Source organism: Gracilinanus agilis, chromosome 4, assembly GCF_016433145.1.
Source record: "Gracilinanus agilis isolate LMUSP501 chromosome 4, AgileGrace, whole genome shotgun sequence".
NCBI lineage: Eukaryota > Metazoa > Chordata > Mammalia > Didelphimorphia > Didelphidae > Gracilinanus > Gracilinanus agilis.
In genome coordinates, this window is record NC_058133.1 from 389,589,312 (window position 1) to 389,610,573 (window position 21,262).

The following is a 21,262-nucleotide window of genomic DNA, read 5'->3' on the forward strand; positions in this document are numbered from 1 at the left end:
TCTTGAAAACACCAATAATATGAAATCAGAAATTCTCTTGGGATTATTAACACTGAATATGTTTTCTAACTAATTAAAAATGTAGTGTCTTCTAGTGTCAAAAAGCAACATTTTAGGCTAGAGCAAACAAACCTATCTGGTAGTTGTAAGGTCATATAGTACCATCATAATAAAATGTAAATGAAAAGAAACATTTATGGGTGTGATTAGTAAGACAGCTCCCAGCTACCCTCTACCCTTGCCAAACAAAGTGAAAGAGCAGCACCACTACTTTGGATATGAAGAAAGTAAAAGGAGGGAGCCGTGTACTTCCATTCTCCTCTGAGTGCTGTCTTTTGATCTTTAGATCCTTTTCCAGAATCTAATTTCTCCCCCATCAAGCCTGTAGCAGCCTACATAGAGAGCACCCTTCAGCCCCCTCAGGCATGACAAGTTTCTCTGGAACCTACCAGAAGTCTTCTAGATGGTTCTTCAAAGCAGTCCCAGAACTAGATGAGAACTTGCCCTGGAGGTGACTCAAGATGCCTGTGGTTCTACTATAAGAACCTGAAACCACCTGTTCCAAAAGCAAAGGTCCACTAAGGTCCATGGGTGTCACAATCACTTGTTAGTAAGACTACTTATCCTAAAACATTTCCCAAATATAAAATTTTAACAAATTTAGGAATGATGTAATTAAGTAAAGATCAATAATGGACTTTAATGCATTTCATTTCATATTTGTGTGTATTTTTTCCTTAAATTAAGGACTAAATACTGTACGCTGCAAATAATATACTACATTTTAAATAACACCAAAAATGCATTTCTTTGGTTGTTATAGAGTTAAAAAAAAACTTACAGTTGTTGCCTCAATTCAGGTGAGTCTTGTGGTGTTCCAAGTTGATTCAAAGACCTTTGTATTTCCCCAGCTTTTAGGAAAAATGAAGGGGGGGGGGGAGGGAAACCCATCAATAAATTATTTTATGTAGAACACTTACTATAGCAATAAAAAGCTTTCAAAGTATTATGTCACAGTTATCAAATAAATGACAGTGAGGCAAATGAAATATGCAGTCAAATGGATTCTCTCAATTTTGCTATGTTGTAGTGTCTATGTTCATCTGTGTTATAAAGAATTTAAAACTAATGGGTTAAAGGTTTTTCAGAACATTGTGGATTATTTCTTTGTTACATCTTTGTTCTACCAGAATTAAGAATACTTATTTTAAGATTAAAAGTTTAACACAAATTCATATACACAATAATCCATAAAAATATTCTTTTGCCATTCTATCACTGTTAGTATTTTAAAGAATATACTGTTCAATGAAGCCTTGTATGTGTGTCTGCTGCCATCTGGTGGCGTAACTAAAGAAACACTACGTTGGCTGCTGACAAAGAAAACTTGCCAGTAATAATTTACTATAAGAAAAGCAGCCAGGTGGGTGTAGTAGATAGAATTCTGGACTTGGAGTCAGGAAGAACTGAATTCAAATTTAGACTCATATATCATAATATATTAAGTTGAAAAAACATGTCAGTATTTAACAATTTAAAAAATATTCTGGAGATGATAAAGTTAAAATTCAAAACTCATTCAAGCAATTCCTTATATATTTACTAGCTTGGTGGCCCTGGACAAGTCACTTTAACCTATTTGCCTCAGTTTCCTCATCTGTAAAATTAGCTGGAGATGGAAATGGCAAATCATTCCATTATCTTTGCCAAGAAAACTTTGTAAGGTTAAGAAGAGTCAATCGGGTCTGAAACTACTGAAGAATAAGAAGCTCAAATTTGAACTCAGGTCTTCCTTACTTCTGTCCCAGTGCTTTCTTTCTCCATCGTGTTACCCAGTGGCCTCAAAATTCAAATCTTTCTAAATAGTAACTTTACTAACACTAAATTACTTCATGAGTAAGTCTTGAGGGCTTTATCTAAGGAAGGGTGCAAGGAAATACATCCCTAACTTCCTACCTGCTAAGGGCTTAATCTTATTTGAGCCTCACAACAAACATGTAAAGAGGGATGCTGTTATTATGTCCATTTTACAGTAGAGGAAATTGAGGAAGAGCCTAAGGGATTTGTGCAGGATTATACAGCTGATAAATGTTTGAGATTGAATCCAGGCCCAGTATTCTGTCTAAGGAGAAAATTATCTGCTTCTAGATAGCCTACTGAAAGTAAATAGAGACTGTTGCTATCTATTATTATTTTTTAATGGAAATCAATCTACACTGGCTCTGCAACAACTTAAAATCAGCATTTCAAAGGCAATGAAATTCTGAAGTACTATAATATCAAGGTTAAAAGACATGACCTTTTTTTTATCTTTTGTTGTAGTGGTTGTTTTTGACAGTCAACTATGTTTTTTTTTTCCATAAATATACATATAAAGAGGTTTGTTGGAGTCTACTCCCTTCTAGCCTCTGCTTCACAGAATTTCTGGCTTTCTTCAAAGCACAGCTCTGGCAACAACTCCTACAAAAAAGCCTACCCTGATCTCTATTTCCTTCCATTCCCTTTTTAGTACATTCTGACACTGGGAATTACTCTCTATTATTTTAGTATATATGTTGTATCCCTTACTCTCCAAATCCTCAGAATGTGAATTTCTTGAAGAAAGAAACTACCACATTGTACTTGTATCTCCAATTACCTGCAATAGTAGTTTGTATGCAATAGATTCTTAATAAATGTCTGAAATTAATTTAAGACCAGTCTATTCTATAAAAAATCATAATATATCAAGTTAAAAAACCATAAGTTAGTATTTTAAAATTTTTTAAATATTCTGAAGATAATAAAGATAAATTCAGAACTCATTCAGGTTATCAATATAAAAGAAATTCATTCTATTTCAAAACCTTTTACAAGTGGAAAAACTTTCAAAGAACAGAGGAACATTTGTTGAAGAATCTGAAAGCTTACTATTGAAACAATTGCAATTCCTTCAGTACTATCTCTATCCCATGATCGGGTCTTGTGACACTATCAGGGAGCAACAACTTGCCATCTTTATCTCAAAGAACTGGCCTGACTTGTTTAGTGATTAAAAAAAAAAAAGTAATCTTGAATAAGGAAGAGAGTAAAGATTGCAAAATCCCAGTGTTCAAATTTACTGAATTATAGGCTGCTATCTATATGCTAGGTCTCAAAAGGAAACACCTAACTCTTTGGAGTAAAACAATACTCTTATCTAAGCAGTGGTTTTTTGTTTGTTTTTCCACCCAAGCAAACTAAATTTTGTTATAGAAGAAGGCAACCAGTTTAAAGTTACTTGATTCCTTCTAGAAATTGGGGGGGAGGGGGAGGGAAGGAAGGGAAATGGTTACTTAAAAGGACTTTTTAAAAAAATTTTAAAATTACTATGCGTGTAACAGTCAGCATAACATAGTGGATAGAGAGTTGGCCTCCCAGGTCTAACAATCGGGAATGCCCTGGATTCAAGTTTTACACCTGACTCATTTATCAGGCAAATAAATCACTTAATCTCCCATTGTCCCAAGTAACATTCTAAGAATATAAATTGAAAATATAAATTGAGAATTTGCAATGGTAGAGGGAATTTCTTTAATTAATGAAATTACAAATCCAGGTAAAACATGACAGGACTGAGTCTCTAAGAAAGTCTATGTTTGAACATGAAATTATAGATAATTGAGGTTTTCATCGAAAAAAATCACTTAAAGACATGCAATTTGGATATTACTTACGATAACTGTACCTCTTCCTAGCATGGATATTCCAATTCTAAAGTTACTTCAGGGTAATTTCTGGAATTTATTGCTTAGAGGGGAGGAAGGGTCCAAGAAAAGGAAATAGTTGACTGTTATCAACTCAATGCTTTGCAGCAAAAGAAAATAGATGATTTCAAGGATAAATAGGGTAGGATGACATAGTTGGAAGAGCCTTCTGTTTTTTGTCCCTGATTTCCTTGATGGAAGCCTATTTTAACTCAATCCATTAAATGTGGCCACCTCTAGGCTCAATCCGGATGGATTTTTCTGCCAGAGGAAGGAATTGCAATCTGCCAACTGGGAATCAATTACCATCTCAACTGAATACTAACAATAAGAAAAAATTATCTCTACTTCTTACCTCATAAATTCCTCCACTTAGGTAGAAAACATAGGACCTATATATTACACATTTATAGTACTACACACACATAGTACTGATATTATATTAGAAGGAAGCATGAAGATCATCTGGTTTTAAAATGTAGGATAATGACCATCTTGCCAATATTGGGCTGCATTCAGCAAAAAGTTGGTAAAAAAAAAAATGTGCTTGCTAAGAGTTTTGTGAATCTAATAACAAAGGAAAGAGGGAAAAGGAACAGAGTGGAGAAAACTTCCTATGTAACAGTCTAAAGACACAATCAAAAATAGTTACAACATTGGAAGAGAAACAACAGAAATGCCCAGAACTTCATAAAAGAATAAAAATAAGAAATAAATAAGCAATAAAACTTGTGAACACACATTTTGTTGTTGTTTAGTCATTTCAGTCATAGCCAACTCTTTGTGACCCCATTTGGAGTTTTCTTGGCAAAGATACTGGAGGGGTTCCTTCTCCAGCTCATTTTATAGATGAGGAAACTGAGGCAAATAGGGTGAAATGACTTGCTCAGTAACATAGCAAGTGTCTCAGGCTAGATTTAAACTCAGGTCTTCCTGACTCAAGGCTTGGCATTCTAACCATTGTGCCCCAAAGCTGTCCCACACTTATCCACACATGAATGTACAAAATACACCTGAGTTAGTAAGCAATACAAGGGAGAAAATTTGGCTTCATAGGTGTCATTGGCAAACAGGACCCATGATAAAAAATATAATGTATAATTTATTAAAAACAAAAGATTTCATGAAGTGGCAAAGAGAGTAGGGCAGTGTAGAGTAGAACTGTATATCAAGGTTTACTCATGTAAGTAATCCTGTTAACCAAAAATGAGAAGCATAGGATGTATGATTTAGTAGGGAATTTAGGTAAAGATTAAGGATGATAATTTAGTCTTTTAGTCATGCCTCACTCTTCTTAAACCATATGGAGCTCTCCTGGCAAATCTATTGGAGTGATTTGCCATTTCCTTCTTTAGTGAATTAAGGCAAAGAGACTTGTCTAGGTTAACAGAATGTCTGAGACCAAATCTGAACTAAGATCTTCCAGAGTCCAGTCCCAGCAATCTATCCACTATCTTTCCCAAGGGTGATAGAACAAAATATTTTGTCATAGAGGGGAGGGAGAATGTAAGTAATTTTCCCTCTCTCTCTCTGGTTGGCTCTGTTGCTCTCTCTCTCTCTCTCTTCCTATCTCCTTCTTTCTTCTTCCCTTCCTCATTCCTTCCTTCTCACTCAACAAAAGGACTCATCTGACGGTGGTGTCACTTATACACATACGTTTTGTGAGAACAATTCTACGTAAGAACATAATTAAGTTTTGTGTTCAATCACCACTATCATCCCAAGATGGTGTTGGGGAAAACATGCATGTCTTCTAGATATAGTTTTAAAGTAAAGCTCCCTTTATAAAAACTTCCCAGTGTTAAGTGGTTAAAAGAAATTCAGGCCCCCAACAAATGGAGGGAATAAAGCCAGTGAAGATTCAAGCCTATGGCAGAGACACTCCAATATCAACTTTTCAGAGTACCTTAGAATCCTAAAGAGAAGTAGCTCTGGAGAATGGATATGAGAAGAGAAAATCAAGGATAACTACAAAATTTTGAGACTATAGATCAGAAAAAACAATGGTACCACTAACAGAAGGTTGTTATTTTAGGGTTTGGTATCAAAAGCTAAACAAAACAGTAAGACAAACAGTAGGTGTTATTTTGTTGCCTGTTTAAAGTGTGTGGTAAACTTTGAGAAAGCAGTTCATTTAGAGCAGTAAGAAAGGCTGTCAGATCAAAGAGGGATTGCTTACTATGTAATCTCAAAGACCACCAATAGCTCTAAACCATTAATGATCCTAAAGAATAGGTAGCTATGAAGATGTGACAAGTAGGAGGGCAACTTCAGTGAAAGAAAAAATGAGAAGAGTATCTCTGAGGGGTTTCAGGATCCTAGGAAGGTTTAAAACAAGACATCTGAAGGCAAAAGGCTAAGATGAGGGAAAAAAAATTGAAGATAAATCAGAGATGAAGGGAAAAGCACTAGTAACTAAATTGTGGATACACTAACTTTTCTCAGGTAGCTATACAGTCTCCCACGTGCCGACAATGTCTCCTGGATCTCCGTGGATTTCAATGTAATTTATTTATATTCATAAGAATCATTTTTCTAAATCACCGTTTTTTTTTCAATTTTAATAATTGCCTGCTATAGCAAATCTAAACTCCCAACCATCTACTTCAAGGCCAACTACCAATAACACATATCCCTTTTCTCTAACTATTCTTCTTCAATACTGTCTGCTCCCTCCAAGCATCAGAATATTTAATGTCCTTATAACTTTCTCCATGCCTTCCATGGCTTAAAGAATCTAAGAGCTAGAAGGAGCCTAAGAGTTCATCTGGTCCAACCTGTACCTGAACAAGAATACCATGTGCTCATATTCCAATTACCTCCTAAGGCAACAGATACCATTTTGGATATAGTTATAATGGGAAGTTTTTCCTGGCATTAAGCCTGAATCAGTCGCTGTAACAACTCCCACTCACTGGTCTCAGTTTTGCTCACTGAAACCAAGCACAAGTGCACTCCTTCCTCCACAAAACAGGCCTTCATGTATTTGATGAAAGTTATCATCATCTTCATGTGGCAGTATGGTACTCTGGAAATTAATGCTATCTGAGAAAACTGAAGCACCTTGTTTGGAAATCTCAATTTACTGACCTGTAAATTGAGAGGCTTGGACTAGATGGCATCTGAGGTCCTTTCCTAAATCTATGACGCAAAGACCCTGTGATACTATGTGATATGTAATCTATTTTGAATGAAAGATTCCTTTAGTTGTTTAAACCTGAATAAATAAAAATTATATTTGTTTGTATATCCAAAGGGCACTTCACATGGAATTATAGATCAGAATTAATGATGTGATAAAAATTCAGATAATTTTTAAGTTTCTCTACCTAATGACTGATCAACTCTGATAATAATTTTTATTCCATGATACATGACCAAGCCAATGACCCAATCACAAGACAAAGGATGTTCTCTTTTAATTCACAAAGATAATGCTTCCTAAACTTTATTCTATAAAACTCATGTTTTTGAACACTAGTAGGAATTACAATAATAATTAACATTTACATAGGGATTTAAGATTTGCAAAATACATTACAGTCACCTTATATATGACAAAAGTATAGATCCATGTTTTGGGGATAAGAACTCACTTTTTTGGCAAAAAATTTCTGGGGCAACTGAAAAGTAATGTGGCAGAAACTAGGTATGGACCAATATCTTACAACATTCATTAAGATAAGATAAAAATGGATATATGACCTAGAAATTAAAGAAGATAGCATAAGAAGTTAGAAGAACAGAAAAATATATTACTTATTAGATTTATGGGACAGAGAGGAATTTATGAATAAACAAGAGAGAGCATTGTGAAGTATAAAATGGACAATTTATATTGTAATAAATTAAAAAGGTTTTGTATAAATAAAACTAATATAGCCAAGATTAGAAGGAAAGTAGAAAATTGGGGGGTGGGATTTATACACAGTTTCATGGATGAGGTCTCATATCTAAAATAAATAAAAAAATCTTTGTCAAATTTATAAAAATAAAAACCATTCCCAAATTGATAAGTAGTCAAAATATATGAACAGATGGCTTTTGAATGAAGAAATCAAAGCCAGATGTAGTCACATGAAAAAATGCTATTAATCATTAAGTAAAGAAATATAAATCAAAACAATTCTGAAAGTCATTCCTGTCAAACTGGCTAAAATGATAAAAGGGCAAAATGACAAATGTTAGAGGGGATGTGGAACAATAAGAACACTAATAAACTGTTGGTGGAACAGTGAGCTAATTCAACCATTTTGGAGAGCAATATGGAATTATGTCCAGAGAATTATAAAACTGTATATACCCTTAGATCCAACAATTCCACTGTTGGGTCTGAAGATCACGGAAAAAGGAAAAGAAACTTTATGTTCCCAAATAGTTATAGCCACTCACTTTGTGGTGGCAAAGAACTGGAAAAAGAGGGAATTTCCATCATTGGGGAAAGGCTCATCAAGTTGTGGTATAAGATTGTGATGGAATATTACTATACCGTAAGATATGATGAATGTTTTAATTTTTTAAAACTTGGAAGACCTACATAAAATTATGAAAGCAAGAATAAAAAATCAATAGGTCTACAGAATTAACATTTGAAGAATAATTGTGAATGTGTACCTTCGGAGAAAGAACTGATAAAAAGAAAGGCATAAACAGAAAGACATAATTTTTATTTATATATATATATATACATATTTTTTTTTGGTTGGGTGAAGCCTTCTAGAATGCAGAGAGGGGAGGGAAGGGGTGAAATTCCTGAAGATTTTAATGTAACCAATAGCCAAATAAATAATTTTTTTTTAAAATTAAGATTTAAAAAACATTTTACATATTATCCCACTTGATCCTAACAATAATATCCTTATGAAGTAAATATGACTATTATTCCTATTTTCCAGATGAGAAAGCTAAAGGTGATAGCTTAAATGATTTGTCCAGGTTTACATAACTAGTAAGTACCTGAAGCACTCAGGTTTTCCTCATTCCCAATGCAATACTCTATAACTTTGAGGTTTCTCAACAACATGAATAGTAACTCCATTGAGAAAACTTCTTTGCAAATAAAATCTTTCTCCTCTAGAATAATAACTGTAGAAATTATGTGTATATCAGTGTTCATTGCATGTACCATTTTTCCTTAGCATAAAAAAAAATCCTTTCTTCAATAGTTTCAAATTTTCTGCAATACTCCCTTTATGCCACTCTTAAAATAAGCATCTGTAAGTCTTGAAAATATATGCAAGCATTTATAAAAGCCTTGTAAATATATTCAAGCTGAAAAAATGTTCCAGAGCCAAAATGGCTTGGGAAAAGATAACCTAAAATTTTAAAGAAACTAAGTGCATGGTTTGCCACATTTGGATGCTAGGATAAGAAAACAGCTCTGATGAGGTAGAGGTAATTTTGTTTTTTCTTTGCTGGGGCAGGAATGTTGTAAATTTCTTTAAAAGTCGAAAATTAAATCAGTATGTAAAACCAGATTGAGGTACAATTAGACTTACTTCTCCCATAGTTTTTTAAGAAGAAAAAGGGATGTCATTCTGGAAATGTGTAATCAGATTGCCTTGCAAATCCAACATAGAAAATATGTAACTGGCATTTTAAATTAAAAAACAAAATCTCATTACTGCAGTGGAATTAAAATTGCATTAAAAACTAGCTTATAATGTTGAGCTGTAAGCAATTTCTGGAGAACCTAAAGTAAAAGGCACATTTACAGAAAATCACTGTTAAATACTCCATTTAAGTCATTTGATGAAATATCCAATTTGCTAAAATTCAGATCACCATTTTCCCTTTAAATTTTTTTACAGAATTAAGATAGGAGCCATTGTTTTGAGGTGTATTGCACTGATTAAAAAACATTGAAGTAACTAAGCAAATAACAGGGAGTCAGGATAATTGGAAGTCAAACTCTACTATTATACTTTTGGTATAAAATGAGCTCTTTGGCCCATAGTCAAATCTACAAACTGAATGTCATCAATTCACTGTTATATCTGAGGTACAAAGAACACATCAGATAAACAAAAATCATGCATTCCATGTGAATTGTATATCTCTCCCTCTTATGAGTATTTCACAAATGTTAACATGACAATATATCAATAAAATCTCGATCTCATCATACTCTTTTCAGCTTAAATAGAATACTACCAATCTGTTTATTCTTAATCTAGTCCATGTCATTCTACTAATCTTGATTCTTGGTGAATCATTTCCTTAATCATTAGACAAAAATTTCACATTTCACATTAAACTAATGACTGTAGACGATCTAATAACTTAGTTCTTAGCGTCATGTCTTCCATAATTTTTTAACACCAATATCACCATTACTGAAAGAGTAATAAGGAACCCCAAGAGAATGAGGCCTCCTTTTTCATGCTTACTTGTTTCATTCCTTCAAGGAATATTTATTAAGTACCTATTGCATTCCAGATACTATACTAGGTGTGAAGTATACAAAAAGAGAGATAAACTGACCTTGATCTCAAGGAGTTTATACTCTTGGTGGAAGAAACACATATGAAAAAAGTAAATATAGTTTGGTTTTAAATGTTATAAAGAGAAAAAAAATCAAATACAGAAGAATTTATGTTTTATTCCAGAAGCAAAAGGAAACAACTGAAAATTCCTACACATGGTAATGACATGTGCTTTAGGAACAAAAGGTTGGGAATATCATTCTGGCAGTTATGTAGAAAATGACTTAGAGAAAGGAGAGAATGGAATCAAGAAGACCAATTAGGATGTTCTTGCAATAATCCGGACACAAAGTAAAGAGCACAGGTAAGTACAGGTAGGAATTTAGGTCATAGTGAGGATGAAGAGTTCAAGAATTACAAAACAATGAGGATATATATTCCATAGTTTATCTGTCAAAGTAAAAAACTTAGTGAAAGAATTAACTGTCATTCTTCTAAATAAAAAAAAATCTGCTAATATTTTTAAGAAATGATTTAATTCAAGCATAAGACTACTTGAACTTTGAAAATGAGATAATTAGTTCTGCTACATATATTTGTTACAAGGTTTTGCTTTGGTTTTTCCTTTATTTTTCTCTAATGGGGAGAAAGGTAGAATGAAGAAAAAATAGGTATTTTTGCTAATTAAAAACATAAAACTTAAAAGAATAAGTCTATTCTGTATGGCAATATACACCTATATAACAAAAGTCTCAGCGGAAAAATTATTAATTCAATTTTCAGAGAAATTATAAACCTAAGGTAAAACTCTACTCTCTGAAAACTCAATACTTTATGACAGTTACTAGTCCTCATTAAAAGGATGGACTTAAATACTTTCTTGAGCAGAAATGATTGGGGTCAGCCCAATTCTGACTGCTTTTCCTTCCTCAAATTATCTCATATTAATTTGTGTGTTGTATTCTCTCTTCCTGCCAGTAGAATGAATGCTACTTGAAGATGAAGATTATCTTGTTCCCACCTCTATTGTCTCAGTATAAGGCCTTTAACATAGAGACAATAAATGTTTAGTGAACTGAAGCACAGAATCTCAGAGGTACAAGGCTTAGAAATCATTTAGCTTAAATTCATTTTAAAGATAAAGAACCCAAGGTTTTTTCATCTTCAAGGTCAAATGATTTTTAACAGTTAACAACAAATTTCCTCAGAGGACTCAGCTTTAAATCTTGTCTCTGACTACTTGTATGATGTCAGACAAATCAATTTACCTCCTTAGGTCCCAGCTTTCTTATCTATACAATGAAAGGGTATGACTAAATGAACTGCAAGGTTCCTTGAACCTCTAGTTTTATGATACTCTTTAATCTCATGAGTTAAAGACTCTTCTTCTCTTGTGGGAGGAAAAAACCTAGAAGGATAGGTTGAAATAGGTTTTTAAGGGAAAAGTTGGGGAGAGGAAGTGGTTTATATTCCCTAGGTTAACAAATTCATTTTCATGATTATCATTGATCTAAATCAGCATCTGTAATTAGTCATGAAGAAAATCCTGCCCATTGAGCCAATGAAGCTTGTTGAATTACTGTTGCTTCCCAAGGAGACTTAAAAATCCAATCAGTATTTTTCAGAATTAATGTCCAAAGTGAGTTCTTTGGAAAACATATCCTTTTTCAAACTTCTTTATCTAACCATCTTTCTTCCTCTCTTCAATACCCACCTGCTCAAACATAAATAACTCAACCTGTATGTATATATGCAGTCTCCCCAACTTTTTGATAGGGGTCGTTGTGAATGGGGTTGGAATTTCTTTTTTTAATATTATAAGAATTAATAACCTGAGCTTTTTTTTTTTTGCAGTCAAATACAGAAGAAAGACATTGTCTCTCTTCAAAGAGGATTATTTTCATTTATATTCACTCCTGAAACAAACAAATAATAACCACAGTTCTAATTTAGCTTCACAAAAATTCCAAAATATAGGCACTTTGTTTTTCTCTCTCCCAGAAAGAAAGGAAAAAAAAAGGAAGGGAGGGAGGAAAGAAAGAGGGAAAAAGAAAAAGGGAGGAGAGAGGGAAGTGAAGAAAAGGAACTCTAAACCTACTTTAATTTACTAGGAGCACATAGGATTAAAAGCTAGAAGGTACGTAACATATCATCAAGTCCAATTCTCATGGAATATTTTTTAAAAAGCATTACTATCTGATACCCTTTGTCTCCATTTCAAAATTACTTGGGGGGGAGGGGGATATGAAAAAATAAAAAATAAATCCAATCTCCCAAACCCATCACTAGTACTGGAATCATTAGATCCAAGGATAAAATTCCAAACTTATTTCTAAAGTGGTTGGAACAACCCATGGCCCTACTGATAAATAGCATATCAGTAAGTCTATCTTCCCACTGACATTGAATGCTCCTATTGTTTTATGTGAATGTAATGAGACAAAATATAGGCTGTTGTGATAATAGGATGTACATATTCATTTGTAAACATATAATATTCATTCCCCCAAACCTCCACATTATGTAGAATTGCACAATAAAACAACAGAGTTTATGGGGAAAAATGAGTTAGTGTCACAATGTTCAAAAACTTCATCAACGACATTAAAAAAGAGAACATAATAAAAATGGTAGTGTAGCTTTATAGATGATAAATGGATAGGAAATTTGTAACTAAGATAAATAGTGGCTGAAGTATTTTCAGGCTGTGGCCCAGCCTGCACACATAGGCTCCACAAGCAAGTGGCCTCCAGGATGAAATACAAAATCCACAGTGTTTAAAACCCTTCATTACCTAGCCTCATTCTACCTACCTTTCCATAAAGAAGACATTCCTCTCAGCACTGGGTGTTTTCTCTATCTCCTATACCTGGAATACTTTCCTTCCTCATCTCTATCTACTCCCTTACCTGGTTGCCTTTTAAGTCCCAAGTAAAATCCTATCTTTTACAAAAAGCCTATCTCAACCCCTCTTAATTTTAGTAGATTCTTTGTCCTAATTTTTTTCTCTTTCTCCTGTATATAGCTTAATTATACATATTTGCTTGCTTGTGGTCTCTCCCATTAAATTGTAAGTTCCTTGAAGGCAGGGAGTACCACTGGTCTCTTTCTGTATCCCCAGCACTTAGCACAGTGCCTGACACATAGTAAGTGCTTAATTTTAATTAATTATTTTGTTAGTATCTCCTTCACATGACAGCCTTTAATATACCAGAAGGCAGGTATGATTTCCTCCCTAACTCTCTTATCCAGTCTAAAAATACCTCATTCCTTCAAATAATTCTTAAGTGTCATAGACTACACAATGCAGAATTGTTCTGTATTTCTCTTACAAATTAGTGATTTTGAACATGTTTTCATATGGGTATTTATAATGTGCAATTCTTGTGAAAACTATTCATATCCTTTGATCACTTATCTTTTGGGGAATGACTCTTCACAACGAATATATATAGGTAGCTAGCTAGTGCTAGCTAGACAGACACACATATATAACATAGAGGTAAATATACACACTCAAACAGATATCTAAATACATATACACATTTGGATATCTGGTTTTTCTCATATATTTGATGCAAAGATTTCCTCCTTTACTTTTTTTTCTAATTCACTCTCTTCAACTTTATAGATATGGAAATAGTTCCAGGGAGCGAAGTTAAATCCCCAAAGTCAAATTAGAATTACATGGTCAGGCTAAGATTTAAACTCCTTTCTTCTCACCCTAAATCCAGGGTTCCTCCTACAATAAAATTCTACTTCACTTGCCTCAATGCTAGAATACTCATTAACATGATTAATAACACAATATAACAAGCACCTTTGGATGGAATGAAATTTTGCCTCAGAGGCAGCATTCCATAGTTAGAATAGTTCACATCGGTATATTTATCTCCAAGGCTTAACTTCAATTTTGACTGCTGCCCCAGCAATAAGTATAAACAGTTTCTCTGGTAGGGATAATTATCAATAACCTAATTTTTTTTCCATTTTAGTCAAATCTTATACACCACATTTCAGAGGGAGACCCTATTTCTACTTATAGGCACACTTAATTTTCTCTTTTTTTTTTACTCCAACACTTTTTTTTAAAAGAACAATAAAATTGGTACAAATCTAATATGATGTTTTTACTCATTTTAAAAGATATTTTATTTTTCCAATGACAATTTTCCGTATAAGTGTTCTGAAGTTATATGATCCAAATTGTCTCCCTCACTCCTGTCGCTTACTCTTCCTGGAGATGGTATGCTGTCTGATCTGGGTTATACAACATATACTTTTCAAATTATGGACATGTGCATAATATTTATAAGCACTTCAAATTTTACTTTTTACAAACCTTATCTTATTCAGTAAAATCTTGACTTAACATAAATTTACATGGAAAAAAAGAACATTGATTAGGTCAATTATCCATACTTATAGGAAAATAGACAAGTTATCATTTTCTAGAGACTCAAATATATAGTTTTAAGAACTTAAGTTAAATATTTATTGTTATATAAGAGTTTCTGGGGTAAAAGAACTCTAACTCCCATTGGGAATAATCATTTTCTTTAGTTTTTGGTGAAAATCTATAGAAGAGGGGCAGCTGGTAGCTCAGTGGACTGAGAGCCTGGCCTAGAGACGGGAGGTCCTAGGTTCAAATCCGGCCTTAGACACTTCCCAGCTGTGGGACCCTGGGCAAGTCACTTGACCCCCATTGCCTACCCTTACTACTCTTCCACCTATAAGTCAATACACAGAAGTTATGGGTTTAAAATTAAAAAAAAAAAAAATGAAAAAAAAAATCTATAGAAGAGCCTCTCAAAATGCCATAAAACCAGATATCTAATATAGTCATCTTATAACCTTTAAAGAAAATTCTCCTTAAAAAGTTATCTTGTCACATTAAAAGTAATATTTTCTTATAGCTTTTCCAACATTGAATACATCTACCTTTTGCAATCTTTGCCAATTTGTTGGGTGTGAAGTAAATTCTCAGTTGTTAAAAAAAAGCTTAATCTGTCTAGAGATAACATTTCGAATAATTTAATGACATTATTGTAATGCCTATTTAATAATGATTTATAAACAAATGTATGTAGGATTTTTTTTACTCCCAAAAGAGGTTAATTAAAATCTTCAACTTAAAATATACACATGTATACATATCTATGTATATATGCACATATATATGAATATTATTCACATTATATATATATATATATATATATATGTTTTTTGTATATGATTATTTGCCCTGTGTTTTGCCCACAAAGGGTATTTATACATGATATTTCTTCAGGATTCAATGTCCAAGAAACCTAAATATCCAATATTTTTGGATAGAATTTCTCCTAAGTTATCTTCATGCAACCTGACTTTCTAATCTTCTATATAAAACCAGTGTTTTATACTGAGAAAAATTATATCAGTTGTCATATGCTTTCTAAAAACAGTTTGAAAAGCTAATTGATCTAATTATAATATTTAAATGACTAACTAGTAGTTGAGACCTAAAAGATTAAGAGGCTTTCTGTCCCAGAAGGCAAAATTAGGCAGGTTTGACTCAAGAAAAAGCTTACTAACAATTAGTTAGAATAAGCCCCCTCAGAAGGAGGAAGGTTCCCCTCCAACAGATGTCTTGGAGGTGGGATGACCACTTGGGAATACTGTGGGAAGAATTCTTTATCATTACAGGATGGTTGGCTTTAGAGATTCTTTCCCACTCAAATTCTCTGATTCACATCTCCTATCAAGAGATCATTATAAGCATAAATATTATCTACATATCGTTTTCAAGTTTCTTTTATAAGTATTTATTCAAAAGGGCTTAGAAGATACAGATTTTGTGAAGAAGGCACTTTAAAAGTTCTGAGGTATTTATTTTTTGTTTTGTGGGTGGTTTTTTTCCTCTCAAAAAGTGAAGTGAAAGTTCACACTTCTGTCTCTCATTTCCACAAAGTTTCAACAGTGAATTTATGCTACATGTTAGAATATTTATTCTATACCAGCAAATAGCACAATGTCTGGCATATAGCACTTAAAAAATTATAACTGAATAACTTATCTAAGCCTCCCCCATGAACTCAATTCTGGTGCATGTTATAACTGAGAGGCAGTAAATAAAAGAGAAAACTGGCTTGTGGATCAGGTTGGACCTTACAGGATATCTGGGTTTTGGTGGCTTAAAGACAGTTCTGAAACTGGTCAACTCCACAGGGTCAGAAACTTGATTTTTTCCCAGTTCACTAGTTAATGAACAGGCCAGAGGGGGTGGGGGGCAGTGGATTATGCTAACCAACTCATAAAAGATAGATTACTCAGAATGCCAATTTAAATTGGGAGATGATAACAATTAACATTTACTTAATGCTTTAAGATTGGCATGACACTTTGCATGTTAGCTCATTCTCATAAAAACTAAGATACGACTTCTTATTCTCCATACCCATTTTATAATTAAGGAAACTGAGTCTGAAAAATTTATCTGCTGCACCTGTCCCTAGGACAGGTCCACTCATGGAAAATACAGATTTAGAACCAAGTGACCTGAATATCATAAAGGAAGAGTTTCTTCTAATAATTGTCATCTTCTAACTCTAGGCTTGTAGATATGTAAACTTGAGGAGAGTGTCTATTCCCACTCCTGTCTTTGTATCCCCCCCAGGAATAGCACAATACCTCACCAGATAGTAGATGCTTAATAGAGGCTTGTAGATTAATTGGATTACTAATCCTATTCATTAGAATTAAAGTGCTCTTCCCACATAATTAATTATAGGTCTTAGAGCTAGCAGAAACCTTAGGAATCACTGAGTCACAATCTCTCATTTTATATAAAAGAAAATTAAGGCTTCCCAATGATTAGGTTACTCATCCAAGGTAAAGTCAGAAGGAAGTAGTAGACCTAGAAATACGTAATGGTAAATACTTAGGTGCTAAACAATATAGTACACTCTTTCTACCAAGTAGTTCAGTGTAAAGAAGTCACCCCTCTCTGATTTCCTTTTCCATTGGGGACTAGATACTAGAAACTAGAATACTAGAAACACCCAGACCAGTCCTTATAATCCAGGCTTTGCCTTTCTTCTAGACTGCTTGAAAATTATCACTGGTATGATTTTAGTTAAGATTATGACTGAGATGAGATTAGGTCTCCTTATAAAATGATAAAGATGTGAGTTTTGACCTGTTTAGTTTCTGTGACAGGCATTCATTTCCTTAAGCTCTTTGTTGGCTTCTACTTTCAGGGGCTCACCATAGTGGTGCTTGATTTAGTGTAGATATCGAACTGGCTTTGGCCTACTTTGACTCTGAACCACTGAGCTGAAGGGACCCACCAGTCTCTGCCTCCCAAGGTGCAGTAATTAAAAATATTATGGGCTTATCCCATCACACCTGGCAGTTCACATCTTATCTTAAAAGTTATGAGATCTGGAAGATACCATAATTTTATTACCAAGAATATATTTACAAACTAATCACTTAGGGTGGGAATGTTTCTATAGTATTTCATCCCTTTTATGTTGATAGTAATTCATTTCAATTTCAAGAGTCTTTATCCTTTTTGAAATCATAAGCCCCTTATATAGTGATTACATCAACAAGTAAGTACTATGGGAAATACCTTCCTAGGGACAGTTACCACCCAGTTAATTCCTTCCCTTATGAAATATTAATGAGAAAATACCAAATTGTCCTCCTTTCTAGGACCTGTCCCCCATATAAGTTTCAATTCCAATATATTTCATACACACCAAAAGCCTCCTTCAATAATCTCACCCCCTAACATACTTACCTGGGGAAGACACATTTTCTCTCTGGATATTCCTGAAGTGATTTTTTCTTCCTAATATAGCCATTTTTCTACTAATAAGGAAATACATACTTTGGAATGACAACTGGCCTCTTTTATCTGGACACCTCACCATTAAATTCAAACATATTTTAGCTAAATAACAAAAATATTCTCCTTTCCCTAACATCAAAATAAAGGACCTACCAAAGCAGCTATTTCTACTGCTAATGAATAGACTGGAAAGTATAAAGATTATATTTCTCTATCATCTACTAGACTAGAACAAAGTTTGGGAAGATGAGATAAAATTGGATTAGGGCCAGGACACATACTGTAAATTCAGTTCCACGATTATTTATTAAGTGCCTGTTGTATGTAATGCACTAGGTTACGTTCTAGGAACACAAAATAAGAAAAAAAAGAGTTCCCATTATGAATAACCTTATATTCTGCTAGAGATATATAACATAGTCATAAATAAGTATAGTACAATGAAAATTGAAGGAGGAAAGAACACAGATAACTGAGGTGATACACAAAGGTTTCAGAAAGAAGGCAACTACTCAGAAGAAAGAGATGAAAGAGAACACTAAATATCATGGATGGCTTGTGCAATTGCACAAAGGTGGGAACTGAGGGTATAAATAATTGTCCCTTTTGTTTATAGGAAGGTTTGGACAGGGTGTAATATGAAATAACTCTGAAATAAGGTAAAAGGGAGTAAGATTATGGAGTCTTGAATGTCAGGATAAGAAGATGCATTTTATCCCATATGTAATATCACATATAAGTTTTGTGACAGGAAGAAAATATGGGAAAACTTATCCTTAGGAAGATTATTTAATCAGCTTTGCAGAGAAGAGATTGGAGAGAGAGACCAAAAGAACAGAGACCAGTAAGGACTGAGAGAGAAGGTCTTCCTGGAATATATATAAAACAGTGAAAAAGGGGTCTGATTAGGACCAAGTCTTTTCCTCCTGATCCTAAATAGCCTATGTTTGTATCTGTGCAGTCATTATAAGTACTGACACTCATTATCTTATCTAAATCACAGAAGCATGTGATAGCTAATATTATTGACCAAGTTGAAGGTCATCATCTTTAGAAATCATTCTTTGGTAATATGAAACCTGCAAGTGAAATAATTAGGCAGTGTAGTAACACTTTCCACCTTCTAGAGTAGCATTTGAGTATTCTAGGGAAATCAATAATACTATTTTAATCTCTAGGAATTAAAATAGCACTTATATCCCCAAATTTTCCTAGCAAAAACCAATTTAGTCTTCTTGTTAACTCCCCCCTCTGAATGACTGCCCAGAGACTGATTCAGATTTTTTCCTGCTTATTTAAGCCCTTAACTATGTTGTTATTCAGTCATTTTTTGGTTATGTCTGACTCCATTTCGGGTTTTCTTGCTATTTCCCTTCTCCAGTTCATTTTACAGATGAGGAAACTGGGGTGAATAGGGTTAAATAACTTGCCCAAGGTCACACAGCTAGTAAATGACTAAGGTTGGATTTGAACTCAGGTCTTCCTGATTCCAGGGCCAGTGTTCTGCCCTAGCTGCACCACCTGCTGCAAACACCCCCTGCACCCCCTAAAAAACAAACAAACTATACTCTTACCCTGAAATCCAAAGCAGATGTCCTAGCTCATTAAAAAGATTAAGGCCAATAAAAAAGTTAACTGAATTCCCTTCCGCAACACCAGAAAATTTCTTTACTACTCATTACCTGCAGTTCCTCCTGTCTCTACTTATCAGTAAGGTTAGGCTTTAACCTTATTAGCTTACTGAAGAGCTATATAATCCTTAAATGTGAGTGATTCTCTATTGCAAATATGAATAACATGGAAATAGATTTTGAACAATGTATAAACCAATGGAATTGCTCATCAGCTCCAGGAGGAGGGAGAGAACAGGGGAGGGAAAGAACATAAATTTTGTAGTCATGGAAAAATATTCTAAATAAATAAATACATTTTTTTAAAAAACGTAAGTGATTATCCCCTCCCATCTGCTCCAGGACTTTGCTCCAAAAATTATTCCTTTTCTCTTAAGACATCTTCAGACTATTCCATTCTACTTACTCTTTCTTATGATATACAAATGTGTTTAGATCTCTTCAACCTTAAAAAGTCCTATTTTGACCCTTTTATTCCATCAACCAAGAATAAGAAAGGCTCTGGCCTTTCTCTTTGGCTCTCTCCTTCGTGCTCTCTTTTCTCTGCTCTGGCTATTGACCTCCCTGGCTTTCTTTTAACTAAAGATCCTAATCTAAAATCCCATCTTCTATAGGAAACCTTTTCCAACTTCTTTATTCTTAAAATCTCCCTCTGAAAATTATTTCTTATTTATCCTGTATGTAGCTTGCTTTGTGTAGATGGTCTCTCTCATTAGCTCAGAAACTCCTTAGGGAAGGACTATCCTTTGCCTCCTTTTGAATCCCCAGCACTTAACCTAGGGCCTGGCACAATATAGGCACTTTATAAATGTTTTTTAGTTATCTTCCCATCTCTTGCTCCTCCATTTTCCATATACATCTAAACTTCTTAAAAGCTACCTACACACAGTGCCTCCATTCCATATTACTCCCTTAATCTCTTAATCTTAGTTACTAATGACCCAATTGTTGCCAAACCCAAGGACTTCTTTTCAGTATTCATTCATATAAGCTTCTCTATCATTTGGTACTGTTGAACACTCCATCCATCTGGATATTTATTCTTCCCTTGGCTTTCACAAGTGACCACAACATCTAGGTTCTCTTATTTCTTTAACTTACTTCTTTGTCTCCTTTGTTGACTCCTTTTTCTAACCCCACCAGATGTCTGCTCTCCAAGGTTCTCTGACTTGGTGGGATTCTTTTTATGTATGGGATAGACTAGCTGGCCCCCAAGGTCCCTTCCAATTCAAGTCCCAGCTAAAACACTACCTTTATAAGCCTTCTTTAAAAAACAAAACAAAACAAAACAAAAACTCTTACTTTCTGTGTTAGATTCAAATGGTTCTAAGGCATAAGGGCAGTAAGGGTTATGAAACTTGCCCAAAGGTCACAGCTAGGAAGTATCCAAGGCCATATTTGAACCCAAGATCTCCTGTCTCCAAGACTTGACTCTCCACCCACTGAGCCACCTAAATGCCCATACAAGTCCTTTTTAATCCCTCATAAAGCTAGTGTTGTAGAATGCTTAGCATAGTCTCCAGCATATAGTAAGCACTTACTGAATACTTAATCAACCATCTGCCTTCCCTCTAATTATCTCCAATTTGTCTCTCTATATTTTTGTTTGCACATAGTTGTTTTCATATTATCTCTTCTGTTAGA

General features: G+C 34.1%; 1 protein-coding gene across 1 annotated transcript in view; it reads right to left on the reverse strand.

The window, feature by feature from the left end:
- The window catches only part of STX7 (syntaxin 7), a 57,722-nt gene that overhangs the window by 21,816 nt on the left and 14,644 nt on the right, over positions 1-21,262 (reverse strand). Inside the window, exon 3 of the mRNA XM_044676996.1 lies at positions 842-911. Coding sequence (XP_044532931.1) covers positions 842-911 — 70 coding nt within the window. The remainder of the gene's footprint in view (positions 1-841; positions 912-21,262) is intronic.